At 44.1% G+C, this 18,563-nt stretch overlaps 1 protein-coding gene across 4 annotated transcripts in view; it reads left to right on the top strand.

Annotated features, from left to right (window-relative positions):
* LRRCC1 (leucine rich repeat and coiled-coil centrosomal protein 1) overlaps positions 1-18,563 on the top strand; it is a 56,721-nt gene continuing 38,158 nt past the window's right edge. Inside the window, exons 1-7 of one of the 4 annotated variants that reach the window (XM_059723927.1) lie at positions 1-97; positions 3,996-4,201; positions 4,427-4,492; positions 5,180-5,347; positions 9,056-9,222; positions 9,320-9,526; positions 12,986-13,188. In XM_059723927.1, the coding sequence (XP_059579910.1) occupies positions 9-97; positions 3,996-4,201; positions 4,427-4,492; positions 5,180-5,347; positions 9,056-9,222; positions 9,320-9,526; positions 12,986-13,188 (1,106 nt within the window). In that variant the 5' untranslated portion in view covers positions 1-8. Of the gene's footprint in view, positions 98-127; positions 257-3,995; positions 4,202-4,426; positions 4,493-5,179; positions 5,348-9,055; positions 9,223-9,319; positions 9,527-12,985; positions 13,189-18,563 lie in introns of those variants that run through there. The other 3 variants (XR_009460686.1, XM_059723926.1, XM_014610194.3) reach the window with 3 other exon arrangements.

Raw genomic sequence — 18,563 nt, 5'->3', positions numbered from 1 at the left:
CCGGCCGTATGGCGGCGCGCTCCAGCCTCAGAGCTCAGCCTCGCTCGGGAGTGCCGGTTCGGTTTACGGCTGCGCGTCGTAGCGACCGGCATTCCAGGTGTAAAGCGCGGAAGCCGCCGCGCACGCCCGGTGATGTTGGGGGTGGGGGGAAGTTTGAAGTGGAAGGTGCCAGAGACGCGCTCGGGGCTTGCTGCGGCATGGCCGGGGCCGGGGCCTGCCCGCGGGAGCTTAGCCTCATGGACAGGGGCGTGCGGAGGTGAGCGGGGTGGGGTCGCCGCGGGTCTCAGCAGTGGGCGCCATCCCGCGACCCCGGCAGCCTCCATTCATTCCCCAGAGGCGGTCTCCCCAGCGGCGCGTGCCCCGGGCTATGTTTGCTGTTCTTCTGCACTTTTCTAACGTCACCGTTTCCGTTGTGAGGTGTGAGACCAGCCGCACACACTGTGTGGTGGTGCACCGTGCAATGACACAGTGGCCTGATCGTTGGTTGTAGCCTTGTTGGTCTAGTTTTGGAGGATAGAGGTGATCTCTTTTATTAGCCCAACTAAGTTGTTGGGAAGCAGTTCTTTGCAAGCTTTAGGGCACAAACACCCTACTTCAGGCACTGGGAGAGTCTTCCGACTAAGGGAGTTTGTGCCCAAAAGCCTGCAAAGAACTTTTCCAGCGATTTAGTTGATCTATTAAAAGCGATCACATCTACCCAACGAACCTGGCCTGACAGTGGCATGAAGCCCCTCGCTGCTTCTATTGGGTGGCAGTTGCAGGACCCTCTGCCTGGGGGCTTTTCAACATATATTAACAAGCAGGACATTGGCTGCAGTGGTTTCCTGCTTTGCTTGCGCCAGGTTAGGGTGTTAGTAGGGGTGCACTGTTGGCTATTGGGTTGGCACCGTTAAAAAGAGAAATTATGTTATTGGCTATTGGGTGTTTTGGAACATGTCAGCTGATAATGTTTTCAGTTAATGTTTACCGATAACTGCGTCCTGGTGCAAGAAGTGCTGTGATGCACAAACTGTGAGACAAGAATATATTTGCTGTGGTGTGCACCATGTGATTTCTGTCAGCTGTAAATATGTCTCAGAGGAGTGCAATATGAAGTGTCTGAAAGGAACAACAGAACAACTGATTGCAGAGTATGTGCTGCAAATATTTTTTTCATGGAGGAAACACCACTAGAGATTTCAACACAACACACTTAATACAGCACCTCAAGACTTGCCATGTTACTGAATACAACAACTTCCTAAAAATGGCTACAGAAAAGAAAGAAGCCGGGCAAGAAAAAGCTGCGCCAAAGCAACTATCATTGCACTATTACAATATTGGTTATCGGATCAGCATTGGTTGATACAGTCAGTTGGTTAATCATCAGATAATGGTATCAGTCAAGAAAACCTTTGTTGGTGCACTCCTAGGTGTTAGGTCTTGTGCTTTGTCAGGGTTGAGAGTAATTTTACGCAGAGGTTAGATAATGGATTCATATGGGATGGCTTGGATAGGAATGATCCTGCCTCAGGCAGGGGGGCTGGACTGCATGATCTCTAGAGGTCCCTTCCAGGCTTGCTGCTCTATAATTATGTTTTCTGTTTTGGTCTTGATTCTATCCTTAATGATTTCCAGCATTCTCTTGATGTTTTTAGTTACCGCTGCAAAGTGAGCCTGTATTTTTAGAGAACTATCTACTAGTCCATATTGTATTGGCACCAATAAAAGGAAAACTGACATTATCAGCAGTCAGCTTTTTTGGCCAATGTGGCTGATATTGTCACCAATAAATGCCACGTGCATGTGCACAGCCACAGTATGCACATGTCCAGGAATGCAGCCTGGCAGCTTGGAGAGCAGCATCTGGCCAGTAAGTCTGTGGAATGGGCATGGGGGAGGGGGCAGATTGAGGCCCCTTTGGTGAGGGAGGGAGTGGGGCAGGGGCAGGCGCTGCACAGCTGGGGTTGGGTATGTCACTGGATGGAACCACGGCTCGTCTGGGGTAGGATTGGGGGGGCTCCCACCACTGTATGCACCCCTGAGGGAGGCATGGGAGGTACATGCCCCCAGATGTGTGCACAGGGTGGGAGAGGGGTGTCGCTGTGCACTCAGGGCCAGAGGCTGCACCATCCACTTCCCAGTGGGGGTGCTGGGTGTGCAGTAGTGGCACTGGGAGGGGTGCTATGGGGTGGGCTACAGTGAATTTTGGGGTGGCTGTAGTCCCCCCATCCTGCCAGGTCAAAGCACAGCCCCAGCCCCCTGCCAGGAAGAGGCTGCCACAGCCTCTGACCCATAGCGCACAGAAGGCAACCCGCCTTTACCCAACACACAAATCTGGGGGGTACATGCCTCCCCTGGGGGTGCACACAGTGGCGGGAGCCCCCCCCCCCGCAATGGTCCCCGGATGAGCCATGGCTCCATCCTGTGCCCAACGCTACCCCTGCTATGCAGCCTCTGCCCCTGCCTCCACTCCCCCTAGATGAGCCGTGGCTCTGTCCAGTGCCCTGCCCTACCCTGCCCCACCTGTGCAGTGACTGGCCTTGCCCCAGCCCCACTCCCTCACTGCAGGGGCCTCAATCTGTACCCCCGCAACAAACTTACCAGTTGGACACTGATCTCCAAGCTGTGAGGCTGCATATCTGCAATTGGATTGGTATTGGCCGATATGGCTGGTTAATAATTGGCCATCGATATCTGCCCAAAAAATCTTTATTGGTGCACCCCTACTATCTACAATGGGTGGAAACGGATGTCACCTGATGTCTCATTTGTGTTGTCATAAATATTTTTATGGCCGCACAAATGGTGAGCAAATAGACATCAATGCCCTTCGTGCCACATCAAAAATCAGTGGCACAACAAAAGCTGATGATAGATTCTGCTGCTTTCTTGCAGCAGATGTCTTGTCTCTGTGGTGGAAGAGTACAAGCAGCCTCTCCTGCCATTCCAGGCAGGTGCTCTGGGGTTTTGAGAGTCTCTGAAACCCCCTGAGCACTTGCCTACATTCCCTGCTTGCAGAGAGGCACTCCAGGAAATCTCAAGCGTCTCTCCATATGTGGGGGAGTCAGGGTTCTCCACTTAGTCAGACCTGCTCCCCCGTGATTGCAAAAGAGTGGGTCTAGCTGGGCAGCGAAAGCAGGGAGATCACATTGCCCCTTGTCTTGCACCATCAAGGACAGGACAAGGGGTGATGTTTTACCCAGTAAAATGAATCAGTTGTGTTGCAGCCCAGCTGATCCACTTCATTTGGTGATGTCTGTTTCTAGCCAGTGACTCCAAGGCTTCTAGTAACATCCCTGAACATTACTCTTTAGAAGCCTTCAAATTGACTGGAGCTGGCCAGTTTCAGAGCTGCTGGTGCCACGCCGCTGATAGCATTGCTGATGAGCATCATTTAAGTGCAGACAATTCAATCCCAAGGCTATAGAGTTGTTGGTTGAAGGACATGGGTAGCGTTTTAAACAGAAAAATTCCTTGTCTGCCTAATCCCAAGGCTATGCACTTCAACAGAGTACAATAGAATCAAACTGCTTAAGATCAGTTTTGCAGTGGGTTGCTGACTCAAGAATAAGTTGCAAAGCTGTCTAAATGGGACATCTATGTCTAACCACTGCTTTTTCACTCAGCTGTAGGCCCTTTGCAGTCCTGCACAGTTGTTTGCTGCATTTGTCTATACACCTGGGTATTTTGCCAACCCTCATTTTTGCAGGAACTAAGGGATCTACACCTGTCAATTTTCCAGGCTCTAATGTACTCTGTGGGGAAGGATCAGACGCACATAAATACAGTGGAATCTTTTTAAGTTTTTTTCATTTTGAGAACCATATATATAAAGCAGATTACTTTGATTTTCTGAGAGATACTGTTCTGCTTGAGGGGGAAAAATAATACTGATGTCTTAAGATTTTGATTTGCATGTCTTAATATGCTAATTATTTTGAGGTTTACACCTATGTATTTTAACTTAATTGTCTTAAGACTTCTTAATTAAAATTGGATATTTTCATTTACAGTTTGTTGGAGCTATCTTTAAACTCAGAACTTCATACAATCAACCTACACTGTAACCAGATCTCCAAGATTGAAGGGCTTGGCTGCCTGTGGAATTTGCAGTATTTAGATTTGTCATCTAATCAAATAAGCAAGATTGAAGGACTAAGTGCTCTTACTAATCTGCGCACCCTAAATTTGTCCTGTAACTTGATAACAAAAGTGGAGGGTTAGTATTTGCTTAATCTTGGTTTTCTTTCCCTTTTCACATATTTACCAGTAGACTTTTTGACATTAAAATAACTTGTAGCATACAATATGACAGTCTTCCTTATTTTACCTGTCAAAACTACTTATCCTGTTGCTTATGAAAGCAGTGGGGGTTGATTTTGGGGAGATTTCTTTTTTTTTTTTTTAAACTCTTGCACTAATTTTTTTCCTTCACTTTGTTTAGGACTGGACAAACTGTTTAATTTAACAAAACTGAATTTGTCATACAACCGTATACGTGATCTGGGTGGTAAGTGGCTTTGGCAATAAAATATTATCACACTTAGATTTGGTAAGGTATTTTATACTGTTTTCAAAGGCTATCAACTGCAACAGCAGTGGTTAGCTCAGGAAATTAGTACCATTGCTGGAGCCAGCTCATGCAGGTGCCCACATAGAAGACGTAAGGCAGGGGTGGCCAACCTGAGCCTGAGAAGGAGCCAGAATTTATCAATGTATATTACCAAAGAGCCACAGTAATATGTAATATGTGACCAGTCGTGTAATGTGACATGACTTAATGGCTGTAGAAGCTGGTCACTGCTTCTGCAAAGATTCAAGGAGATGCATATTAACTTCTGAAGAGCCGCATGTGGCTCTGAAGCTGCTGGTTGGCGGCCCCTGACTTAACGAGTTAGACTGAAGTGACCTTTATGGAGCTGTTGCTAGAAAGGTACAATATACATAATGTTTAATTTCGTAACCTTTTTAACAGCCTTTTTAGAGTGCTATGTTGGGGTATAGCTACATTTACTTGAGGATCTATAATGTTTGAGGTTTTATAAAAAATGAAAACTGCTATTTAACTAGCTAGGAAATATTTGTTTTTAAGTAATGTATCACTACTTCGTTAGAATGGAAATCACTGTTTTGTGTCTCTCTTTTTCTACCTCTTCCTTCTACCCTTCCCACACTTCCCCCCCACTTTATTTTACAGGATTTCTGTACCTGCGTGGAACCAGTCATAAGATTAGTCACATTGATCTCCATAGCAACTGCATAAGTAACATTAACCATTTACTCCAGTGCATGGTAGGACTGAACTATTTGACTAGTCTTACTTTAGAAAAAAATGGAAAGAATAATCCAATCTGTGACATAACAGGTATGGATAACTTATTGTATAGTTATTTTATCATCTGTTTGCTATCCAAAAGTCAGTGGTTTTTGTGCCTTGCAAATCTGTGATAGAAACTCTGCAACTTAGTAGAGTGCCCATCTTCCAGAAATCTAAATTCTGATCCCTCTTCTCTCTGGTATATGCTATCTGAATTGTTAATCTTAGCTAATTGTTGCTATTTTTTTATATGTTACATTGACAGTAATCATATTTAAATATGAACCTTAACAGAGACTTAATTGTTACAGAAATACCATATTGCCTCACATACAACACGTCCTTAGGAATTTTATCTTGATAGTGGAATATCAAGATTATAAAAAGGAGAAATGATTTCTTTTTTTAATACCTGTGGAGTACAGAACAATGAGCCATAAAGTCAATTGGCTCCCTCAGCTGCTGCACAGTGGAACTATAATCAACACAGGGTGCTTCCATCCTGGGCAGAAAATCAGCTCCCTCTATTTCTGGGGGCAGACTTTCATAGTTTGTCACATTGTACTCAGGGAGAAGAAAGACTTTTTTTCCTTTTTGCTTATAAAATATGCCTGCATCATAATCACTAGCAATCTTAATTTTTTTGCTACCTTATTAAAGTCTGATAAAAAATTAAATTCTTATATCAAGAGAAGCAGTTTTCAAGCTATGTTCCAGGAAGCAGTAATTGGTGATCGCCTGACAGGTGGCTGGTCTTTAGGTCTGCATCTTGTGTTTGGGTGTCTAATGCTATATTGCAGCTAGAGACAACGTTTCTTTCCTAATATTTATTTTTCTGCTGTAACTCATTCCTGCAGCAAGGCTTCTAGTTGCACATGTGCATGGTGAGGTTGTGAGAAACAAGCATGGAGTCTACACTGTGGACCATGTTTGACAACTTTTGAGGAAAGAATTCCTTCTCAGTGGATTGGTAACTGAATCCTCCTGACAAGCGTGGAGGTGACAAAACATAAATAGAATGTGACTTTGTCCTTTAAACTGTTGATGGTGCTAGTGTGATAGGTTAAAAAAATTAATGCATGATGCTGTCTTCAGTTGCGCATGCATCTCTTAAAGTACCAGTCATGATTTTCCAACAGCAAAATGTCACTATTCATTGATACCACTTAAGAACAGGATGAGCCTAAATTTAAAATGACGAATCATTTGTGTTAATTCATAATTTCATGTAGCCTGTAACATTCTTGGTGGAAAAGAAAAAATTAAAGATGTGAGTATTCAAACTGAACAATATTTTAATATAGAAGAAATTGAATCAGAGAACCAAAAGTTTTTGGGTTTTTTTGGTACTGGAGAGGGGAGCATTTCTCATTGTATGAAGGGAGTGGATGATCTTGTTTGGGATGGAGAACAGGTTGCGTTTGGGTTTCTTTTTCATTCCCCGCCCTCACCCTTTGAGACAGATAATTCAAAAATAATGAACACTGACATTTTAAATTTAAATTAGCGCTTGACAGTTTCATTGTAAAATGAAGGGTAGGACTTCTGTATAAACACCATGGTAAAGGTGTAGGTGGTGTACAAGAAAGCAACTGCATGAAAAGGGAAGGGTTTTTGTAGGCGATGTCTCTTTTTTTTATTCCACCAACTGCATGGGTACAATAGACTTAGATAAGCTTTCAAATGCAATGCTTGTCCAAATCTATCCCAGCGATGCAGCTAGTCTAATAAAAGATATCACCCCCGAGAGTCCTTGCCTCTTGCATGTTCCTGGACCATCAATATATATTTGTGGACCATCCCAACTATATTGCTCAACACTGTCACTTACATAAGTAACCTATGCATATGTACATAGCTTAGGTCTGGGAACTATCTGGGGAGCTGATATGGTCAGAGTATGCAAGAATGTGTAGAAGATGGTTCAAAGTCTATTTATAAGTGTAAGTTGTCTCCTGTTAAATTCACATGTGACAGAGCGCTGAAATATTTAATGAAGAGATCTTGGATATGAAGCACCAGTGCTTAAACTCTTTTAATTAAGTTCTGGGTATGACTTTGTGATGTTGATCTTGACCTATGATGTGCAAGTGACTAAAATCTTATGGTTCGAGGATGGTTCGTTTTGTCCATCTTTTACAGCAGTAGTCATGATGAACAGGGATCCTAGTTTTCTCCGTTTTAAAAATCCAAAATTCTCTGATTAAAAATCCCAAAATCCACGTTTTTCCACAATTAAAATGAAATGCCACTACATGTATAGGTATCGGTTGAACATAATGTTTTATTGATCTATTTACAATTTTAAAGCAATTTGGAAGCCTACCCCAGTGCCAACAAGGAGTCTCGCCACCCCACTCTGCCTTCCCACACTGGATCCCACTTGCTGGGCCACAGAGGCAGCTCCTGCTTGTGCCAATCTGGCCACAAATTGCCTATCCCTCCTCCCCCATAAACTTACCTGCGGGCACTGCTTTGCACCATGCTGCCTGGCTGCCATGTACATGTGTGCACATAGTGAGTGCCCCCTGCTTGTGATTGCCCTCCACCTGCTCCCCCCAGGCCCTTGCAGGCTGGAAGTCTCTCAGCCTGCAAAGGGAAACCTGTGGTTTCCTGCATTTTTCTCCCTTAAAGGAGACAATCTTTTTCTACTGCAAATGGAAAACATAGATCCCTGATGATGAATTATGAAGGAGTAAAGAGTCTTAGGTAAAATATTTACTTTTCAAGTAAATTAAGTATGGTGTTGGCTAGCTACATATGGTGAGTCCATTTGGTGATCAGAAAATACCTAGTATATGGAGTGACTTGTTAATCCTTCTAATCCATACAAAATGCTCTTGATGCAGTGCTATACAGTGCCAGTATCAAGACTTTTGCTGGGCATAAAGTTATCCAAAAAGCAATGTAATGAACCTTAATGAGTAGGAAAAGCTGAGAGCAGGCACACTGAAATTGCCAAATTTAAAAGCAGGCAAATGATTAGGCATATTTAAATTGATAAAAGCTGTAGCTTTCCTATTGAAATCAATGGCTGCCACCGCAACTCAGTCGATGTTTGGAATGGCTTGCTTTGGAAATCCTGCCAAAGTGTCTATGTACCTAAATACCTTGAAAAATAACTTAAGACTGATTTGTACTTAATTCCAGTTCCAAAAATAACATCACTTCTGAAAAATGAGACCTAGGCACCTAAAATGGAAAAAAAATGTATTTCTTGTGTCAACTTCTTGCACTTCTTGCACTGGTGTGGTTCTCCCACTGTAATTGTGCAAATAGTGGTGCAGCAAGTATGTTAAGGGTTTGTCACGTGCAGCTACAAAAGGCTACGCTAATGAAGACGTCCAATAAAGACAATTCCTTATCTAACAGCCTCAACATTTGTGTACCTAGCAGTGTAGTGCCATGTAGAGATCCCCTGGGCTGGCTGTTAGCATGTTAACTCACATTCTAGAGCCTGGTAAAAAACATGCTGCGTTTGTTAGCTCCAGAACTGGAAGCAGTATAGTTGCATTAATCTGTGGGTTTCACTGAGCTAATGCTGCTATACTGTTTCTAGCTCCACAGCTAACACATGTACAGCTAGCTTTTATATCTCCACATGGTGCTGCCATATGGATATTCACCTTAAGAGCTTGTTTTGTAACGTTTTAATGTTACACATTGTCTTTTTAATGAATGGTAGGATGCCTACAGACAGATAAGAATCTTTTTTATTTATGTTGAAATAGTCATTCACAACATTTTTCTTTGAAGGTTACAGAGAAATCATTCTACAGACTTTGCCCCAGCTAACAGTCCTAGATGGAAGGAATATATTTGGTGAACCAGTAAATGTGATTGAAGAGCATTCAGACTTGCAATGTTTAGAAGGCCTTTTAGATTGCTTGGCTTCATCCAGTTCCCCATTAAATGATAACCAGGTACGTTTAAACCCCCCCCCCAATTTATGGTATAAATTTTTATTTTTCCCATGTTGGATACAATTGCTTAAAGTAATGTAACTCTTTTTTTTAATAGAATTGCATTGACTTGCCAGTAATCACACCTCATATTGACCAAGTGTTGGCTCGGTTTTGGCAACGTGGAAACATGGCAATGCAAAGCACCTGCAGTTCTTCTACAGAGCCAGTTTCTTCAGAACCAGGAAGAGCTAAACTTGATAGCATACCCAGTGAGATAAGGATAAGAAAATTAGAGGATCAAATTTCACAGCTTTTGCAAAAGGTAATTAGGTTTCCAAAAAAAATGGCTTTTATTACATATTATAAAATGAAGTGTACCCTTATGAAAACTAAATGAAAGAGCTTGTCCCTACTGACTACCTGGCACGTGGTGGGGAAATTATATTAATGTTTATACACTGATTTGGGAAGAAACTGAGACTATCACTCTGTAGAGGACAAGATAACATAGCCTACTTAAAAATTGTAGACGATACCTACATTAGGTGGTAGAAATTTCAATACCAAATTAAATGAAGGGTCCTTCTGAATTCACACATCTCCAGTTATTAGCAAATTTTTCTGTAAAAGATGAGAGCTTGGTGCTGGCTTGCATCTACCGTTAGACATAGTTCTAAGACAGACACATGCATCATTTGCTTACATAAAGGATGCACCCTTATTCCCATATTTAAAGGTAGATTTCTAATTTTCCTATTTTTCACGTTTTATTTTTAATGTAAATTGAAAAATATAGTTTTCTTTAAAAATAAAACCTTTTAATGTTTAAATATGTTCTGTCAATATTAGGTGATCACAGACTCCTTTTCATTAAGAAGTGTTTGTCCCTTAGACATGCCATCTTGGCTCTGCTGAAGATAATGTCATTGTTAATCTGATGTGTATTTGTTTTAAATAGCAACTATGTTGTTCTGGAAACATGGAACCTTGAATTTGGGTCATAGGTGAAGGGTTGGAAAAACAATTTTCTTCCTTTCTGAGAACCGAGAACTTTTTTTGCTGCTGCTATGGATTTTTAATTACTTCTATGGTAAATGACTACTGCAGTTAATGAGAGAAATTTCAAAGAGTGATCCATAAGCAGTTATGTGCGATTGCATGTACTGTTTTACCAATATAACTGGACCTCCTCTTTGTGTTGCATTGTTTCATAGATTTCATAGACATTAGGGCTGGAAGGGACCTCGAGTCCAGCCCCCTGCTCCAGGGGCAGGAAGTCAGCTAGGCTCATAGGATCCCAGCAAGATAAACATCCAAATTTCTCTTGAAGGCATTCAAAGTAGGTGCTTGAACCACATCTGGTGGCAGGCTATTCCAGACCTTGGGGGCTTGGACAGTAAAGAAATTCTTCCTTATGTCCAGCCTGAAATGGTCTTGCAGGAGTTTATAACCATTCAACCTTGTCACCCCTTGGGGCGCTTTGGTGAACAAACATTCCCCCAGATACTAGTGGTCACCCCTGATAGACTTACAGATGGCCACCAGATCACCCCTGAGCCTGTGCTTTTCCAGACTGAAGAGTCCTATAGCTCAGCCTGTCGTCGTAAGGTCTGTTTTCCTGACCTCTGATCATGCACGTGCCTCTTCTCTGGACTCTCTCAAACTTTTCCACATCCTTTTTGACTTGAATGCAGTACTCCAGCTGCGGCCTCACCAAGGCTGAGTACAGCGGGAGAATGACATCCTGGGATTTGCTTGAGAAGCATCTGTGGGTGCAAGCCAGCATTTTGCTCGCTTTACTAGCCGCAGCATCACATGAAAGACTCATGTTCACCTTGTGGTCAATCGTGATCCCCAAGTCCCTTTCATCCATAGTGCTAGCCAGCGTAGCACTGTCAAACCTATAAGGATGCTTCAGGTTTTTCTTTCCGAGGTGGAGAACCTTGCATTTTTCGGTGTTAAACACCATCAGGTTCTTGTCCACCCATTTCCTGAGCCTGTCAAGGTCAGCCTGGATCGCCCTCCTGTCCTCAGGTGTGGATGCTTTATCCCAAAGTTTGGTATCATCAGCGAACTTGGCCAGTCCGCTTCTGACTCCAACGTCCACATCATCAATGAAGATGTTGAACAACATAAGCCATAGGACAGAGCCTTGAGGGACCCCACTGGTTACAGAGCACCATGACGATTGACCTCCATCATCCACCACCTTCTGTGTCTGACCATGGAGCCAGTTCCCCAGCCAGTGGATCGTGGTGGACCCGAGGCCGCAGTTGGCTAGTTTTGCCAAGAGGTGATCCTGGAATACCAGATCGAAGGTTTTTTTGAAGTCAAGATATACGACATCAATCTCATCTCCCCTGTCCAGGTGATAGGTCACCTGGTTGTAAAAGGAAATAAGATTGGTCAAGCAAGACCTACCCGCAACAAACCCGTGCTGGCTATCCCTCAGGATGTTGCCATCGGCCAGGCCATTAAGAATGGCCTCTTTGATAATCTTTTCTAAGACCTTCCCTGGGATAGAGATCAGGCTGATGGGCCTGTAGTTTGCTGGATCCACTTTCCTCCCCTTCTTGAAGATAGGCACCACATTGGCCTTTTTCCAGTCTTTGGGCACTTCACCAGAGCACCAGGAGTTCTCGAAGATCCGTGCCAGGGGCTGAGCTATGATGCTCGCCAGCTCCTTGAGTACCCTGGGGTGCAGATTGTCAGGGCCAGCTGTTGTCCAGCCTCTCAAGGTGTTCTTTCACAAGGTCAGCATTGATGGAGGGCAAGGAATCTCCCTCACCTGGGCCTCCCTGTCCCATAATGGACAGAGGCGTCGCGTGGGACTGATGAAAGACCGACTCAAAGTACCCTTTTAGTAGGTTGGCTTTTTCCTGGGCGTCAGTTGTCCCATCGGGTTTAGCAGGGGTCCATTGTTGCCCTTGCTTTTCCTCCAGCTCCCCACATATCTAAAAAAGGACTTTATTATCCTTAATACTTGTAGCTAGTTGGAGTTCTGTCGCAGCCTTGGCTTTCCTAGTTTGCTCCCTGCAGGCACAGACCAGTGAGGAATATTCCTCCTTGGAGATGGATCCTGTCCTCCATCCTTTGTAGGTCTTTCTTTTTAACTGCAGGAGGTCCACTAGTTCCCTGGAGAGCCAAGGGGGCTGCTGTGCCCTTTTGCTGCCTTTCGTCTGAGACGGAATAGCATTAGCTTGTGCATCGAGGATCACTCCCTTGAGGAGCAACCACTCTTCCTGAACTCCCCTCCTCTTGGGGTCGTGGTCCCTTAGAGCCTCACCGACAAGCCTCCTGAGCTTGTCAGAGTCACCTTTCCTGAAGTCAGGGACTTCTGTATTGCTGACTGACTTGCCAGCTTTGCAGCGGATGGTGAAGGTGATTAGCTCGTGGTCACTGTCGCCCAACTTCCCTTCGTTCATTAGGTCGCTGATTAGGTTGTCCCCGGTTGCCAGTATCAGGTCGAGCAACGCTCTACCTCTCGTTGGCCCGTAGACTTCTTGTGTCAGATAGAGGTCATCCATGCATGAGAGGAAGCTTTGCAACCGCTTGGATTTAGCTGAGCGCTTTTGTTGAAAGCTTAAAGTAATTAAATAGTTTGGTTGGTGAGGAGGGAAAAAAATCACTAAGTTACATTCTTTGGCATCTCCATAAGATACATCTGTCTGTTAACGCCCTTTCATAGACTGTAATCTTTCAAAAATAAGAAAAGGTTTTTAAATTACTTAGTCCGTTTTTAATAGATTTCAGAACAATTTTTGTTGTTTTTGTCATTTAGGTGTCTCATTCTTCAAGTAGTGGAGCTCCTCTAGTTGTTCTTAAAGCTAAGAGAGACACAGATCTGACTTCTGAAAGCGAGTGTGAAATTGGAAAGGAGAACAACAGAAACGTGGCTAAAAGAAGCAAGATCCCTACTTATCGTAAAGTTAACTTGTCTTCTAAAAACCATGCAAACAATCTGAAAGGCAAAATAACTGCCAGGTATTTTCTGTTTTGCCATATGAGCTTTGAGTTAATATGAAAAATGAAGTACTTTCACAGGTAATTCAGTTTTAACTTGAAGTGCTTTTTGTAAATATGCCTTCTAGTACCTGCTTTATGGAAACACATTCCCAAATTTTAGAAATTGCTTTCATAGTTTTATTGCTCAATGCAGCAATATTTCCTGAACTTCTGAAAGATTTTTTTCATGAAGAAATTTTTAAAAAATGACCGGTCCCACCCTGTTGAAAGGACTAGCTATCTATATGCAAAGAACTTTCATACCTTAGTACTCAACGTTAGTCTGTTTCTCTCACTTTGGGAAATGATGGGAAAAGATCTTCATAATATGATACCTAGCAGGAAAGCTAGGCAAGTACTTTAGATGTGGCGAGGAGTTGTACTTTATGTAAAAGAGCTATATGATTGCTCAGAGTTCCAGTGTGAAACTGGAGATAGGCTTGTTGAGAGTCTCTGGGTTAGGGTTAGAGGGGAGAGCAACAAAGGTGATGTTGTGGTGGGGGCCTGCTATAGACTACCAGACCAGGAGGAAATAGTGGATGAGGCTTTCTTCAAACAGCAAGCAGAAGTTTCCCTATCACAGACCTTGGTTCTCATGGGGACTTCAATCACCCTGACATCTGCTGGGAGGACATTACAGCAGTGCACAGGCAATCCAGGAAGTTTTTGGAGAGTATTGGGGACAACTTCCTGGTGCAAATGCTGGAGTGGCCAGCTAGGGGCCATGCTCTTTGTGAGCAGCAGATCAAGAACAGGGATGAGTTGGTGGGGAATATAGTTGCGGATGGCAGCATGGGCAGCAGTGACCATGAGATGGTTGAGTTCAGGATCCTGAGAAAAGGAAGGATGGAGAGCAGCAGAGTGAGGCATGTGAAGGGTAACAAGAAGGGTTTCTACAAGTATGCTGACAGCAAGAGGAGGATCAGGGAAAGTGTGGGGCTCTTACTGAATGGGGGAGGCAACCTTGTGACACAGGATGCAGAAAAGGCTGAAGTGTTCAATGCCTTTTTTGCCTCCATCTTCACAGGCAAGGTCAGCTCCCAGACTACTGCACTGGGCAGCACAGTTTGGGGAGGAGGTGAGAAGTCATCAGTGGCGAAAAAACAGGTTAGGGACTACCTAGAAAAGCTGTACATGGAGAAGTTCATGGGGCCGGATGTACCCGAGGGTGCTGAGGGAGTTGGCTGATGTGATTTCAGAGCCATTGGCCATCATCTTTCAAAACTCTTGGTGATCAGGAGAGGTCCTGGATAATTGGAAAAGGGTAAACATATAGTGCCCATATTTAAGAAAGGGGAAAAAGGAGGATCCAGGGAACTACAAACCAGTCAGCCTCAATTCAGTCTCTGGAAAAATCATGGAACAGATCCTCAAGGAATCCATTTCTGAGCACTTGGAGGAAAAGGTGATTAGGAACAGTCAGCATGGATTCACCAAGGGAAGTCATGCCTGACCGACCTGATTGCTTTGTATGATGAGGTGACTGGCTTTGTGGATGCAGGGAGACGGGTGGATGTGGTGTATCTTGATTTTTAGCAAGGCTTTTGATACGGTCTCCCACAACATTCTTGTAAGCAAGCTAAGGAAGTATGGGCTGGATGAATGGACTGTAAGGTGGATAGAAAACTGGCTGGAGCATCAGGCTTAGACAGTAGTAATCAATGGCTTGATGTCTAGTTGGCAGCCAGTATCAAGTAGAGTGCTTCAGGGGTCAGTCCTGTGGCCGGTTTTGTTCAATGTCTTCATCAATTATCTGGAAGGTGGCATAGCGTGCATCCTCAGCAAGTTTGGAGATGATAACAAGCTGGGCAAACTAGTAGAGATGCTGGAGGGTAGGGCTAGGATTCAGAGTGACCCAAGACATATTCGAGGACTGGGCCAAAGAAAGTGCCTTAACCAACTGGCTAAACAATAGAACAAGGGAGAGGAGGTACCCTTTACTGCCTGTTGAAGATGAGCAACTGTGCAGCCAACAGTGCAAGCGTCAGGAGAATAGAAGGTTAGCAGGCAAGACAGAGCTTACCTCTGTAGCTTAGCAATTAGAGCACTAGACCGGGAAGGGGATGACCAGGTTATAATCTCTGTTCTTATACATTTTACATTTATGGTCTCTTGACTTAATAGAGAACTTTTCTGAAAGCATGGATCACTAGTACCCACTGTCATCACGCTCCTCCTATAATGGGGCACACGCAGCTCTCTGGATCCACACTGACTATATGTGGAGCCTAGGTGACTAATTCTTTTCTCTTAAATCATCCTCCTGGCACCAGGTGCCTAACCACTAGGTGTCACACCACCTCAGCTGCAGGTACTAAAATGCCTCTATATTACACCCTTAATTTTTCATATGTTTCGCATAATGAAATAAATGTTAATTAATAAAATTGACCTCAAGACTCAGAATTAGCACCCATGTAGGTAGCTCAGTGAAATCTCGAACTGATATTACCATATCAGTTGCGCTTGGTCATGTCACTTTTTTAAAATATTATTCTCCACAGCCACTACTAGAGGACAGGGCCTTTGCAAATAAAAGCTTGAGGCTCTGGAGAATGATTAATTTTACCTCTATGCTTTCCTTTTTGGAACCTGTGCTGCTCACCTGGGGGAGGTGCTTCTGTGATAGTCATAGAGGAGTAGGGCTAGACATTGAGAAGTCATCCAGACCAACGCCCTGCCTGAGGCAGGATCATTCGTATCTAAATCATTGATAGAGCTCAGTTCGTAGTTCTTCTCTTAATACCTGTATGTAGCTTCCCTTAAATGCAACAACCAGTGATTTACTGAAGAATTTAATACATATATAATAGCATACATACAACACTTGGTTCATCAGCATTTCCCTAGTGGATCTTATGCTTGTTGCTGGGTTGTTTTTTGTGGGTTTTTTTTGGTTTGGTGTTTTTTTTTTTTGTTTGGTTGGCTTTTTTGGTGTTGTTTTTTTTTTTTTAAATCGTCAAAAGCTTAGCATTAAGTTTGTAAGAAAGTGTGCGTACAGAGTAGACATTGTTTAAACTGCTTGTTCTTTAAGCAAGTGTCTGTATGTGTTCCGCTCTTGGGTTTGGATCTTGTAGTTGTTAAAGCTTTTGGTTCCTTGCCCTTAAGGCTCAGGAGCTTGGGACTCTGCTAATTAGGATGTCAACTGGGCTAAGCCTGCACTCAAGTTGCCCTCTCTCTCCTTTATCTGTTGCTAAGAGGTGTGTTATGCTAGCTAAATCTCAGATCCTCCTGTCAAACTAAGCTGAAAGAGAGAATGAGCACCAAACCTGTTCTTTAAAACAGGGTTCTGCGATATATACAGTCCCTGGGTAGGACATACCGTCCCTGGACAGGATCTGTCCTGCAGAGCTGGAAGGCGTTGCCTGCGGCCATACTGCCATTGCCACTTCTCCCAGCTCCCCCCCACCTCTCCCTCCCCCCAGCTGCATGTGGGCTCAGCTTCCAGCATGTGAGGACCTGCACGGGAGCTGGGGAGCTGCAGACTTCCTCTGAGCTACCACTGCTGCTCTTCACTTCCACCCACTTGCCTGCCAACTGCATTGTGGGGAAGCTGCCAAGTCCCAGCACAGCTCCTCACAGGCTGGAAGCTGCATCTGCACTGCAGCCAAATGGGGTGGGGAGTGGGCACAGCTGAAAGCTGCATGGCTCAGACACAGCTCCTTTACCTGCACCTTTGCTGGGCTGGGCAGCAAGGAGCTATACAGCTTTCAGCTGCACCCGCATCACTGCCACTTGTCCCTCCCCCAACCCAGCTTCTCCCAGGCAAGCTAGAAGTTGTAGAGCCTCTGACAGCTCATCTAGCAGACACGGGCAGGGGTGGTGCATTGGGACCATGCAGCTTTTAGCTGTGCCCATGCTGCAGCTGGGGTTGAGGAGAAGGCAGGTGGAGAGAAGCAGCCTCAGCAGTGACGCAGTTTACAGTTCCCCAGCCCTAGGATAGTTGCCCACCATGTGGAAACTGAGCCCTGTAGGGAGCAAGGGGGCGGGGAGAAGCAGCAGCAGCACATGCAGATCTCTCAGCTGTTTGGCCTCAGTACTTGTGCAGGAAACACTTCCTCCCCTCTCTTCCCCCCACAATGCTGGCCTGCTGCCAAAGCCACCTGACAGTCTCAGACCAGAGCTGGGGGGCCGGGGGAGGTGTTAGGTGTTTCCAGCCTGTGGCTTATTGAAGATTGCCAACCACTGCTCTAAAGTGTGTGCGTGTGTGTATTTTTTTTCTGTATCTGTTAATGATGTAGATTAGGTACCATTTGGGCTCCAGATTTTATAGGTTAACCAGTACTGGATTTTAGCCTTTGCCAAGGAACCAAAATCTCTTGTGCCTGTTCCTTTAAATATTGGTCATCCTGTTTTTTCTTTTTAGAATGAGAGCATATTCAGTGCAAGTGCTTGAGTTCATTTGGAAGAGGAGCAAACTAAAAAGCCAGAGAGGATGGGACTGAAATACATATATTTTTAGCTTGGTGATTCTCATCCTTTTTAGACTTGAGACAACTGACACTTTCCAAGAAGTCTGAGTGTTTTCACTTATTTTTTCTATAGTAAAAAAAAAAAATAAATTATAGTTCATTTGCGAAGGACTCGGACCACAACAGGTTAGAACGTTTTTAATGGTGTGAATTCCTGCTTGTATTTCTGGGGTATTATCATGTGAATCATGTTTGCAAGCCTAATGGCACTAACATTAAGTGGTACCCCACAGCACCCTTGAAAGACTCTCAAGGCTCGCCAGCATGCCATGGCACCCTGGTTGAGAATCACTGTACTAGACTGTTATGTAAAGCAGATGATAGTGCTGCTAGCAACCTTTTCTGAATGAAAGCTTCTGTGTTTTGTATTAAAGTCAGTGCTCTCAGTGTTTAGTATGGACACCATTAAGAATTTGCCATTTTTGAAGGATAAGAGTTACTCAAGTTTGAGAGCATGAACCCATGAATGAGTAACTGCATGGTAAGCAGAGTAGAGATTTACTGCATTTCATCTGCTCCGTGGTAACTGTTAGTGTGCATGATTGTACCCTGTACCAAGTGTAAGCTAATACATGACAGTTTATCTCTCTTCCATCAAGGGTTAACTGCATTAAATTAGCACTTGTTTACCAAAGGGTAAGAGCATGCATAGAGCTGTTCTCATGAACAGCTACATCCAGTAAATCCACTTTATGGTAAATTATTTGTGTTTGTTATTTATTTTCTAGATCTATGTGCCATTCTCCCCCTTCCCTCAGGGGGACTTACAGTAAATGATTATAGGAAGAGGATAAAAGATTAATATAGGAGGGAGCAGCAAAATGAACTTCCCCCTTTCCCCTCCACTCAAGCACTTTGTCCTGCTCTCCTGCCTCCAGCCAA

This window comes from Alligator mississippiensis, chromosome 3, assembly GCF_030867095.1.
Source record: "Alligator mississippiensis isolate rAllMis1 chromosome 3, rAllMis1, whole genome shotgun sequence".
Taxonomy (NCBI): Eukaryota; Metazoa; Chordata; order Crocodylia; family Alligatoridae; genus Alligator; species Alligator mississippiensis.
This window is presented reverse-complemented; position numbering and strand designations above follow the sequence as displayed.